The sequence below is a fragment of the Cetorhinus maximus genome, chromosome 9, assembly GCF_964194155.1.
Source record: "Cetorhinus maximus chromosome 9, sCetMax3.hap1.1, whole genome shotgun sequence".
NCBI classification, from domain to species: Eukaryota; Metazoa; Chordata; class Chondrichthyes; order Lamniformes; family Cetorhinidae; genus Cetorhinus; species Cetorhinus maximus.
In genome coordinates, this window is record NC_135887.1 from 25,633,091 (window position 1) to 25,646,427 (window position 13,337).

The 13,337-nt window shown below is 47.5% G+C and overlaps 1 protein-coding gene across 5 annotated transcripts in view; it reads right to left on the reverse strand.

The window, feature by feature from the left end:
- Positions 1–9,977: 9,977 nt before the first annotated feature.
- wdr81 (WD repeat domain 81) overlaps positions 9,978–13,337 on the reverse strand; it is a 30,618-nt gene continuing 27,258 nt past the window's right edge. For all 5 annotated transcript variants that reach the window (XM_078548320.1, XM_078548324.1, XM_078548319.1 and 2 more), the window contains one exon: positions 9,978–10,697. In XM_078548320.1, the coding sequence (XP_078404446.1) occupies positions 10,374–10,697 (324 nt within the window). In that variant the 3' untranslated portion in view covers positions 9,978–10,373. The remainder of the gene's footprint in view (positions 10,698–13,337) is intronic.

Genomic DNA, 13,337 nt, shown 5'->3' on the forward strand with positions numbered 1-13,337 from the left:
ACAAACATTGAGCCACAGATTTTGTTAAACATTTGCCTGAAGCTGTGCTGCTGTTTATTAGGGAAACCTAGTAGGAACATTAGGATAAGGAGGAGGCCATTCAGTCCCTTGAGCCTGTCCCACCGTTCAGAATTGCTAATCTGCACCTCAACTCCTCCTTGTTTCCATATCCTTTAATCCCCTTGTCCAACAAAATTCTGTCAAACATCTCAGTTCTGAAATGACTCCCAGGATTCAGAGCTTTTTGAGGATAAGAGAGTTCCAGATTTCCACTCCCCTTTGTGTGAAGAAGTGCTTCCTGACATCACCCTGGGCAGCCTGGCTCCAATTTTACAGCTCTGCCCCCTTGTTCTGGACACCTCACCCCAGCCACCCCACCCCCACCCAGCTGAAAACAGAGTTTCTCTCCATTGACCCTATCAATTCCTTTAATCTTTTGAAAACACTTCAATTAGACCTTGTACATTTTTAAATGAAATGTTTCTCTCAGTTGGAAGAAGAGAGATGACTGCCAGAAATCCAGGGCAGAGATAATTCAGGCACATGTTCAGGGCCCCTCCTGATCTTGTAGCCAAGTCTGTTATGGTGTGAAGAGGGTTTGGGGCCCCAGGATAGAAGGGAGTTTCCCATCACCTCACTCAACTCTCAAAACCACCAACCCCCACCACCACCCCCCCCCCCCACCAACAATCACTTGCATTGACATAGTGCCTTTTACATAATAAAATGCCCCAAAGTGCTTCACAGGAGAAATTTGATAATGAGCCACATAAGGAGCTACTGGGATAGGTGACTAATAACAAGTGAAAGAGGTTATAGGGAGTGTTTTAATTGAGGAGAGAGGTGAAGAGGTTTTGGGGGTGGGGGGAGAATTCCTGAGCTTAGGGCCTTGGCAGCTGAAGGCATACCCGACAATGGTGGAGCAAAGGAAATCAGGCCAGAGATCAGATTTTTGCTGCAACATGGGTCAAAAGTTCATCTTGTGATCAGATGTAAAGTCAGGGTTGTGAACAATCTGGTTCAATCTGAGACAGTTGCTAGGGAGACAGGGCTGGTTTGAGGCACTAGGGAACAGAGTCTGTGATCGGGGCAGAAAACAATAGCTTCGAAATACCTATCTGGGAGAAATTCTGATCATCTGTACTCGATGTCAGACAAGCAATCTGACATCAAATCAACGGAGAAAATTTACAGCACCTAAGAAGGCCATTCAGCCTATCATCTGTCAGAAAAGAGTGATCGAACCAGCTTCCACTTCCCAGCTCTTGGTTTGTAACCTTGGAGGTTACAGCATACCAACGTGTTTTTTTAAACATATTGAAGGTTTCTGCTTCTACCGCTCTTGCAGGCAGTGAGTTCCAGATCCTCACCGCCCTCTGCATGAAAAATATTGTTCCTCAATTCCCTGCTAATCCTTCAACCAATTATATTAAATCTATGACCCCTGCTTATTGACCTCTCTGCTAATGTAAGCAGGTGCTTCCTATCCACTCTATAACAGGCCCCTCGTAATTTTATAAACCTCAATTAAATCTTCCCTCTGTCTCGTCTGTTCCAAAGAAAACATCCCCAGTCTTCTCTCAGCTAAAATTCTCCATTCCTGGCAACATCCTTGGTAAATCTCCTGTGTACTCTCTCTCGTGTGATCACACCCTTCATGTAATGCAGTGACCAGAGCTGTATGCAGTACTCTAGCTGCAGACTAACTAGTGTCTTATACAGTTCTAGCACCACCTCCCTGCTCTAAGCGTTGGCTAATAGAGGAAAGTTTCCTGTCTGCGCTCTAAACCAGATCACCTACCTATCCTGCTGGAATATAACATCCAGGAGCATATATTTTGAGTCTTTACATCACACAATGGCATCAAGTGACTACCTCCAGGAGTGACCACTGGCGCTTGGGGCTATTTGGAGGACCAGGGCAGATCTTATACAATAAGACCAATCATTCCATGGGGTCAGCCAAGTAAGGAATTCACGCCACAGAGAACAGAACCAGTTCCGGTTAGTTTCTCGATTGTCCAGAGACGTTTGCAAATAATTTCATCATTTGATATGATATTCTATTAATTAAACATACAGCAACACTCGAGTAACAACAGGAGTATAACGTCTGCAAAGTAACATAGGATCCCCGGGGACCAGGTGTATCTCCTCCATAGGTCCTCACCCAACCCTTTGAGGTTCAGGCTAATGGGGGGATCATATTTGGATAAAAGTCTCTTGCTTTGCACGAACCAAATCTCAACGCCATCATCCGCCACAATGCAACTGGACAGTCCCCTGTCTCTGGGGGGTCACTATCGTCCATCCACGGAACTGCTCTTGTCAGGTGCTGGGCTCTAAATTGATGGTCATTGACTTTTATATCCTCATGACCATTTGAAAGGATCGAGAATGCCCTCGGCCGCCTGACAGCTTTGCAGAGATCCGTACTTGGGCAGACGCTCACTGACTACCCCATGGCGGGAGTATACACTTCCCATTTTTTTTAAGTGGTGGCAGACCTCAGGCTTAAAATGATTGTGGCTATTCTCGGCCAGTTGCCTTTAGCCATCAACCGTGTCAATGCCAGAATGCGGCGATGCTCCTGGTGGGACAAACAGGGAGACGCGGCACACTGCGGTATAAAACAGCCAAAATTCCCGCAGCTACAGTAACTAGCTCTCAACTCCACGCATTATCGAAATGGGAAGGAAGCTAGGTAGCAACCTCTTAACTCGATGCCAAGGCTAGACGCTGTGATGAAGGCATTCCAGCCAATGCCTCCCACAAATCTGGATGTGTTAAGTGGAGATACCAGACCAAAGAGAGTCAGGGTTACTCCTGCTAAGTGTCAGTGATCTGTAGGCACAAACTCCATGGTCCCTCTGTTCCTCTACAATGCCCAGTATCCTACCATTTATTGTGTATTCCCTTGCCTTGTTTGTCCTCCCCAGATGAGTTACCTCACACTTTTCCAGTTTGAATTCCATTTGCCACTTTCCTGGCCACCTACCCAGGTCAATGGTATCTTCCTACAGTCTACAGCTATCCTCCTCACTATCAACAAATTTCCTATGATCTGTAAACTTCTTCATTATGCCTCTGCTTTTAACTCTAAATCATTGATATACCAGGAACAGGAAGGGATCCATACTGAGCTCTGTGGAATCTCACAGGAAACAGTCTTGGAGTCACAGAAACGCCTGTCACCCATCACTCTTTGCTTCATGACACTTTAATTTCAAGACAGTGAAGGGCTCGAGAGAGATAGTCTCCCCTCTCCTCCTCTGCAACCACCCTCCCCTTCTCCATTGCTCCCTTCCCCATCCTTCCCACCTCACCAACACTCAGGAAGCCAGGACTGGGACAAACCTTCAGTAACTCACTGAGAAGACAAGCCTTAAATCTCTTCCAAAAAGGCCTTTAAATAATGGCAGTACATTGCCCTGATTTCAATGTGGGATTAATATATGTATATTAATATTATATGTATTAATCAAATGCCTTGATTTTAAAATTCTCATCTTTGTTTTCAAATTCCTCCATGTCCTCACCTGTACCCTCCATTCCCTTCCCCTTGTCATGTCCCCTAGCCCCACAAACCTCTGAGATCTCTGTACATCGCTGCACCAGGGGCGGCCGTAGTTTGAGCTGCCTGCTGGGCCCTAAACTCTTTGACTCTTTCCTCCTTTAAGATGCTTCTCAAAAGCAACGGTCCTAATATCTCCTTATGTGGCTCAGTGCCAAATTTGATCTGATTTACACTCCTTTGAAGCACCTTGGACTGTTTTACGCTGGTTAAAGGTGCTATAGAAATGCAAGTGGTTGTATTGGGGTCCCCTGGGAGCCAGTGCAGGCTTGCGGAGACTGGAGAAGAAATTTGTTCAAAAGCCCTGAGTGATAAAGGGTTTGATTGGCCAAGGTTAGTCCATGTTCCAGGCTGAATTTCCTGTATTGTGCTAGGCTCCATGTTTCCTGCCCCTGGGGAGGTTTGCAGGGCCTGACTGTAGATTCCCTTTGAGCACAGCTGCATTCGATTTGTTCCCCAGTGTAAACGAGCTCCACATCTGGGCACAGTGGCAGCTGGAGAGTTATCTTTCAATTTTGTCGTATTCATTCACAGAATGAAAGAAAGGCCAGCATTTATTGCCCATCCCTAATTGCCCTTGAGAAGGTGTCATAGAGTTATGGAATCATAGATGTCTACAGCACAGAAAAAGGCCCTTCGGCCCATCGAGTCTGCACCGGTCAAACAGGTACCTAACTATTCTAATCCCATTTTCCAGCACTAGGCCCATAGCCTTGTATGCCATGGCATTGCAAGTGCACATTCAAATACTTCTTAAATGTTATGAGGGTTTCTGCCTCGACCACCCTTTCAGGCAGTGGTGAGCCACCTTCTTGGGATAATCTAGAACTAGGGGTCACTGTTTAAAAATAAGGGGTTGCCCATTTAAGACAGAAACGAAGAGAATTTTTTTCTCTGAGGGTCGAGAGACTTTGGAACTCTCTTCCTCAAAAGGCAGTGAAAGCAGTATCCTTGAATATTGAATATTTGAATATTTTTAAGGCAGAGACGGATAGACTCTTGATTAACAAGGGGCGAAGGTTATCGGCGATAGGCAGGAGGTTACAATCAGATCAGCTATCAAGGGCAACCAGGGATGGGCAATAAATGCTGGCCCAGCCAGCGAAGCCCACATCCCAGGAATGAATATATATTTAAAAAATCTTCTGAATAGCAGTGCAGGTATGAGGGGCTGAAAGGCCTACTTCTTTTTATAAAATGATCTTATTTCTTATGATCTTAGGTAAAAGAGATGCCATTGTTGTGCCATTCATTAAAGGTTGATTCACAATGCAAGGCTAGAGTACTTAATGAATATTCTGTATGAGTGTTTACTAAAGAGGAGGAGACTGACAAAATATCACTCGAGATGGAGGTGGTGAGGTAATGGATGGGGTGAAAATTGAGAGACAGGATGAACTGGAAAGACTGGCTACGCTTAGAGGGATAGGTCACCTGGTCCGGATGGCTCGCATCCCAGGTTGCGAAGGGGAGTGGGAGTGGAGATAGCGGAAGGGCTTGCCATAATCTTCCAGCCTTCCCTAGATATGGAGGAGGTACCAGAGGATTGGAGAGTAACAATTATTCAAGAAAAGGTGCAAGGACAGTCCAAGCAACTATAGGCCAGTTAGCTTATCATCAGTAGAGAGTAAGATTTTAGAGACAATGGCCATGATTTGCTGGCCCTGTCGCAGCGGGTTTTCCCATGGTGGATGTGGCAAGCCATTCAAATCTCCGTTGGCTTCAGCTGAACAGGAAGATCCCACCGGTGGAAGGGGCTGGAAAATCCCGCCCAATCAATAATTGAGGAAAATATCAACAGGCACTTGGAGAAGTTTGAGTTAATTAAGGGGAGCCAGCACAAATTTTTAAAAGATAGATTGTTCTTAGAACCATAGAAAAGTTACAGCACAGAAGGAGGCCATTCAGCCCACCTTGTCTATGCCAACCCAAGGACACCCAGGTGCCCTTTCTAATCCCACCTTCCTGCACCCAGCCCATAGCCCTGCAGCTTACAGCACTTAAGGTGCAGATCCAGGTGCTTTTTAAAAGAGTTTAGAGTTTCTGCCTCCATCGCCAACTTAGGCAGTGAATTCCAGACACCCACTACCCTCTGCGTAAAAAAGTTCTTCTTTATGTCCCCCCTACACCTTCTGCCACTTATCTTGAATCTATGTCCCCTGGTTCTAGAATTCTCCATCAAGGGAAACAATTTTATCCTGTCCACTCTATCTATTCCCCTCATAATTTTGTACACCTCAATCAAGTCACCTCTCAGCCTTCTTTGCTCTAAGGAAAATAACCCCAACCTATCCAATCTCTCCTCGTAGCTACACTTTTCTAACCCTGGCAACATTCTTGTAAACCTCCTCTGCACTCTCTCCAGAGCTATTACGTCCTTCCTGTAATGTGGTGACCAGAACTGCACACAATACTCCAACTGTGGCCTCACCAGTGTTTTATACAATTCCAACATTATATCCTTACTTTTATATTCTATACCTCTGGCAATGAAGGAGAGCATTCCATATGCCTTCTTTACAACCTTGTCTACTTGAACTGCTGCCTTCAGGGACCTGTGTACTTGTACGCCAGGGTCTCTCACTTCATCTACCCCTCTTAGTATATTCCCATTATTGTGTAATCCCTGTAACTGTTTGACCTCCCTAAATGTATGACCTCACACTTCTCTATGTTAAAATCCATCTGCCACTTCACCGCCCACTCCACCAACCCATCTATATCGTTTTGGAGATTATGGCTATCCTCTACACTATCCACTACTCAGCCAATCTTTGTGTCATCTGCAAATTTCCCAATCGTGCCCCCCACATTCACGTCCAAATCGTTAATATATAACACAAACAGCAAGGGTCCCAACACCGAGCCCTGTGGAACATTACTTGAGACAACTTTCCATTCGCAAGGGCATCCATCGACCATTACCCTTTATTTCCTGTTACAAAACCAACCTTTTATCTGTTTGTCACATTACCCTGAATCCCATGGGCTTTTACTTTCCTGACCAATCTGCCATGTGGGACCTTGTCGAATGCCTTGCTAAAATCCATGTACCCAACATCCACTGCACTACCTTCATCAACACTTCTTGTCACTTCTTCAAAGAATTCAATCAAATTTGTGAGGCAAGACCTTCCTTTAACAAATCCATACTGACCATCCCTGACTAGTCCATGCCTTTCCACATGACAGTTAATCCTATCTCTCAGGATTGATTCTACTAATTTGCTCACCACCGATGTAAGACTAACTGGCCTATAATTGTTTGGCATTTCTTGACTCGTCGAATTGAATTTTTTGATGAAATAACAGAGAAGGTTGATGAAGGGAATGCAATGGATGCTGGTTAACAAAACAGGCTTATCGAATGGGTAAAAAATTGGCTTAAGGACAGGAAACAGCGAGTTGTGGTAAATGGTTGTCTTTCAGAGTGGAGAATGGTAGACAGCGGTTTTTTTCCAAGGGTCAGTGTTCAGACCATTGCTTCTTTCGATATATATAAATGTCTTGGATATTGAAATGCGGAGTAAAATTTTAAAATTTGCCAATGATTTGATACCTTTGAGCTTAGCAGAACATGTTGAGAGCATGGTTAGCAGAACATGTGGGGGCATGAGCTTCATAAATTGAGGGATTGAGAAGCTGGGGTTGATCACCTTGGAGCAAACAGATTGAGGAGAGATTTGATAGAGACGTACGAGAATAAGACAGGTCTTGATAAGGTGGACAAAGAACAGCTTTTCCTATTGACTAATGTACAAGGGCCAGGGGACATGGATTTAAGGTTTTGGGCAAGGATAGGAGGGAAATGTGAGGAAGAACTTTTTTTTTTTTACACAGCGAGTGGTGATGACCTGGAACTTGCTGCCCACGAGGATAGTGAAAGCGGAGACGATCAATGATTTCAAACGGAAATTGGATGGGCTCTTGAGGGAAATAAAGTTGCCGGGCTACAGAGTGGGAAATCGGACTGACTGGATTGCTTTACAGAGAACCAGCATGGATTTGATGGGCCAAATGACCCTCTGTGCCGTAATGATAATGACTCAATATCATCCAAAACACTGCACCTCCAACCGTGAAACGCTCCCTCGGTCCTGACCCTCCGACAGCGCGGCGCTCCCTCGGTGCTGACCCTCCGACAGCGCGGCGCTCCCTCGGTGCTGACCCTCCGACAGCGCGGCGCTCCCTCGGTGCTGACCCTCCGACAGCGCGGCGCTGCCTTGGTGCTGACCTTCCGACAGCGCGGCGCTCCCTCGGTGCTGATCCTCCGACAGCGCGGCGCTCCCTCGGAGCTGACCCTCCGACAGCGCGGCGCTCCCTCGGAGCTGACCCTCCGACAGCGCGGGGCTCCCTCGGTGCTGACCCTCCGACAGCGCAGCGCTCCCTCGGAGCTGACCCTCCGACAGCGCGGCGCTCCCTCGGTGCTGACCCTCCGACAGCGCGGCGCTCCCTCGGTGCTGACCTTCCGACAGCGCGGCGCTCCCTCGGTGCTGACCTTCCGACAGCGCGGCGCTCCCTCGGAGCTGACCCTCCGACAGCGCGGCGCTCCCTCGGTGCTGACCCTCAAAGTATGCATTGATCAGATCCACTCTGCCCTTATACGGCGACACTGATTGGATTAAAGTCAGTGACCTTTACAGCATGCCCGAGGCCCATCACCCTGGCTGCAAGCTCCATCCCACCAGCACCACCCCATGTAACCTTCCCCCAACTCCCCTAAGCCCAGTCTGCACGCCCCTCACCAAACCCCCACCCTCCCCACGTAGCCCAAACTAACTGGTCACGTCTAACAGCACAAACACACACTGGTTTCAAGATCTTTTATTTATAAATATTCACATTGCACATGAATACTTGCTCCATTTCTGCAAAGTTCCTGTGCATTACCGGCTGGGACTGGCTTCAGCCGCGTGGGGCAGGCACGAGAAATGACAAACATTATGGTTTGTCGCCCGAGATCAGTAGGTGCTCCCTGACCTGGTTACCGAGAGACGGGATCTCCCTGGCACCAGTCAGCTTCACCTTTAACCCCACCCACCACAGATACTGCAAACCCACCCCGTGATCCTTTTAAACCTGCAGGTGAGTGTGGGGCCAGAGTGGGGGTGGTATGGGGGAGAGAGGAGGGAGGGGGAGGGGAGAGGGGGGAGAGAGGGAGGGGAGTGGGCACACACAGATGCGGTGAGGAAGGAGAGGAGTGGGGGTGGAGGGGAAGCATTTTAGGCCATTCTGCAATAGCTAAACTCCCCAATTCACACGAGGGCTTTGCAGCCAACAAGCACCCCAGCACCCACCACCCCCCGACCCATGTACCCAGGCTGAGGACCAGGCAGCCCATGCCCCACAATCACCCAACATGTTGGGATGGGTCTCAGACTGGTTGCTAAGGAAACAGGTGAGCAGTTTGATATTTTAACAGTCATAACATTTCAGATTGATTCAAATTATACAAAAAAAAAATCAAACATCTCTCACGAAACAAATGTGATGTGAACTGGAATACAAGGTATTGTTTAGAGATAAGCTTGCCTGCTCCTAACTATTGTAGGACAGGGAGATACTGTTGCCACCAACCAACTCTCCTTAGTAACCACCGACTCCTTACATCACCTGTATGGGTGTCGTGACCCGGTCACAGAGTGGCCAGTCCACTACTAATACCCCAAATTTTAATCTGAAGATCTTCCTGAGATGGGTTGATAAGGGTCTACTCAATGTCTCTTGCGATTGGCTGGTTTATTCGTGTTAATGCTGACCAAGCAGGTTAACATCGGCCCTACCGCATGGTGACACCTTCCCCCTTATTACCCCCCATCCCACACACTCTGGCCTCACAGAACATGGAGGGACAGAAAGCCAGATCCTCGCCCCTAACCCATTCCCATTTATAGCTTGGGTAGCTGGGCTCAGTGTTTAACTGACCCAGCCACATGAAATCAGTCTACCTCAAAGGACAGTAACCCCCACTAGACTGTGGCCAATGTCCTTTTACCTGCCCAGTAATGGGGCAAGAAGTGACAGGTGCAAAACAGGACCTCAAACAGGCAGGAGGTAATCCCCCTACCTCCAGCCATGAGCCCCACAACCATCAAGCCACCTTCCCCCATGCTCCAGTTCTCCCCCCCACCGGGGTTGCTGTGATAGTCAAAGGGTTTGGCTGGGCCGGGCGGGGTGGGGGGGGTGGTGAGCGGTCTGGCTGGGGGTGGGGGGTTGGGGTAACCAAGGCACTGAGACAGGAGATTCCATCCTTCACCTGAGCATTGATATAGAGTGAACAAACATTCCTGGGAGAAAATCACTAGCACCAAATCTTCAAGACCTCAAAACTCTGTCAAGGCCTTGGTGAACGCTGACTGACTGAGCACTCCAAATGCAAAAACAAAACAAACAATGCTGATAGAAACTTTACTTTTTAAAAAAAATGTCCCGGCGGTTTTCTTGGCCGATCAGATATTTTGAAATCCTGGGAACAGTTTCCTCTCTTTCAGATACAGAAATCCGACTGGCAGATTCACTGTACAGTATATAAAAAAGAAACAGTCTGAAAACAGCAAATCTTGCTTCACTCCTGGGATTGGGGGAGGGGGTGGGTGGAAGGGGCGGCGGGGGGGGGTGTGGCTGTTCAACCAGGAGGGGCATCACTTGAGCAATTCTGTGCACATCACTGGAATGTGAGTGTGTTTGATTGAGGGGTGAACTTCCTCGTTGCTAATCACCAAGTGTGAGCTTGGTGCACAAAGGTTTCTACTTATTAAGGTTGTGCTTGTTCCTCTGGCCTTCAGGAGTGGACACTGGGCTAAGCAAGCAGCCTGATCACTCCGTTGTCAGATCCCAGCAGGAGCAGGCGCTTGGCGGGAAGGATCCCCAGGCTTGTCAGTGTCCCGCGGAAGTTCTCGGAGCTCAGTTTGTTCATGGCAACTGGGGCCGAGGCGCCCAACAGCGAGTAGATTCCAATGCGATTGGCCGCCGTGCCGGCTACAATCTCGTTACCATGGAGATCGAAAGTGTGCACGGGGTCAGAGGGTGACCTGTAATGGTGGAAAGGCTTCTGGTCGGACTCTTTCCAGATAGTGAGGCAGTGATCAGTCGAGGAACTGACCACAACATTCCCCTCCGCGGTCTGAGCAAAGGAAAAGGAAAACTGAATGAGTGGCAGGACAGCAACAACCACCTGCATTTATATAGCACCTTTAAAGCAGCACAATACCCCAAGGAGCTTAACAAGTGCATTCTCAATAAAGACATTTTTGACATTGACTCAGAGGGAGCAGAGTAGGAGACAGGTGACCAGAAACTTGGTCAAAGATATAAGTTTGAGGGAGGCTCATAAAAGGAGGTGAAGAGGTTTAGAGGAACAATTCCAGAGCTTTTGGTTGACTAGGGACAAATCAAACGGGTTGTTATGTATCAGTTTTAAACATCTACATTTATTCAGCCTTGACAGATATTGCAGCGATTGAGGGGTTCCACAGGGCTGGCGCTTGGGTTAAACTCCCCATGAAGAAGACTGATGGGACAGGTTGGTGAGTGAGGCCAGTGAACCATGGACCCAGGGGCCAGTCACCATCATGACTGCCGCTGCCATGTTTACCCTTCTGTGAAATTTTAGCCAAAATAAAAACACTCCCTCGCCCACGCACTGGCCCACAGAATGCAAACACAACTCATTTAACCCTCGCCAGCCTGTAACACGTCAAATTATATACTGCAAGCCAGTGGGGGTGGAGCTGGACAAGCAGTCAAGCGTTGGAGAGTTCAAATCCCACCATAGAAATTGAGAAACTGAATCCAGTAAATCGGTTGATCACCCAGCACCAAATGAAACAACTGTGCCAACTGTCAGATCACAGTTAAAACCCAATTGATTCGCTAACGTCCTTCGGGGAAGGAAGCCTACTGTCTTCACCTGGTCTGTGCCCATATGTGACTCCAGTCATAAGAATAATTTACAAGGCATGAGGTGGCCATTCAGCCCATTGAGCTCTTGCTGGCTCTCCATGGAGCAATCTAGTCAATCCCCCTCCCCCGTTCTACCCCTGTAAGTTTATCTCCCTCATACCCATCAATTTCCTTTTGAAATTATTTATCGTCTCTGCTTCCACCACCCTCATAGACAGAGAGTTCCAGCTCATTACCACTTGCTAGGCAAAAAATGTTCTTCCTCACATTTCCCCTGCATCTCTTGCCCAAAACCTTAAATCCACGTCCCCTGGTCCTTGTAGCATCAACTGATGGGAATGGTTTCTCCTTGTCTGCCTCACCTAAACCTGTCATAATCTTGTACACCTGTGTCAAATCTCCCTCAATTTAATTTCTCCAAGGAGAACAATCTTAGATTCTCCAACCTAACCTTGTAGATAAAACCTTTCAACCTTGGAACCATTCTGGTAAATCTTCTCCGCATCTTGTCAAGAACCTTCACATCCTTTCTAAAATGTGGTGACCAGAACTGGATGCAATACTGTAGTTGGGGCCTAACCAGAGCTTTATAAAGGTTCAGCATAACATAAGGCTGAGACAGATTTTTGATCTCGCAGGGATTCAAGGGATATGGAGAGCAAACAGAAAAGATGAGGCGAGGCAAAAGATCAGCCATGATCAGACTAAATGGCGAGGCAGGCTCGAGGGCCGGCTGGTCTTCTCTTGCTCCTTTCTTTTTATGTTTGAACAATTTTTTAAATTTGTTCTCGGGATGTGGGTGTCGCTGGCTAGGCCAGCATTTATTGCCCATCCCTAATTGCCCTTGAGAAGGTGGTGGTGAGCTGCCTTCTTGAACTGCTGCAGTCCATGTGGTGTAGGTACACCCACAGTGCTATTAGGGAGGGAGTTCCAGGATTTTGATCCAGTGACAGTGAAGGAACGGCGATATATTTCCAAGTCAGGATGGTGAGTGGCTTGGAGGGGAACTTCCAGGTGGTGGCCTTCCCATGCATCTGCTGCTCTTGTCCTTCTAGATGGTAGTGGTCATGGGTTTGGAAGGTGCTGTCGAAAGAGCCTTGGTGAATTCCTGCAGTGCATCATGTAGATGGTACGCACTGCTGCCACTGTGCGTCGGTGGTGGAGGGAGTGAATGTGAGAGTTGGTTTGAGTCGGTTTAAGTTAGTGGTCCCACACCAGGGTTGATGAAATTGTCCTTGGGGAAGGGTGATAAATATCAGTCTTTCCAGCAATGCCCACATCCCAAGATTGGAAATAAACCTTTCCATGACTGAATTTTAGTCACTGTGATAACCCTCCCTCCCTCCCCCTAGTTACTGATTTACTAACCAGTGACAATCCTCACTCCGTCTCCCTAGTTACCGATTTGCTAGCCAGTGATAATCGCCACTCCATCTCCCTAGTTACTGATTAAATAACCAGTCACAATCCTCACTCAGTCTCCCTAGTTACCGGTTCACTAGCCAGTATAATCGTCACTCTGCTCCCTAGTTACCAACTCACTAGCCAGTGACAATCCTCACTGTCTGATAAAAACAAAAATCTACTGCGGATGCTGGAAATCCAAAACAAAAACAGAATTACCTGGAAAAACTCAGCAGGTCTGGCAGCATCGGCGGAGAAGAAAAGAGTTGACGTTTCGAGTCCTCATGACCCTTCAACAGAACTCAATGTCCTCACTGTCTGACTAGTTACCAATTCACCAACCAGTGACAATCCTCACGCTGCTCCCTAGTTACTGATTCACTAAGCAGTGAGAACAATCTGCATTCATAGTGTTAATAGTCTTTAAAGAATTATTACACAGTTTACAACAACTATA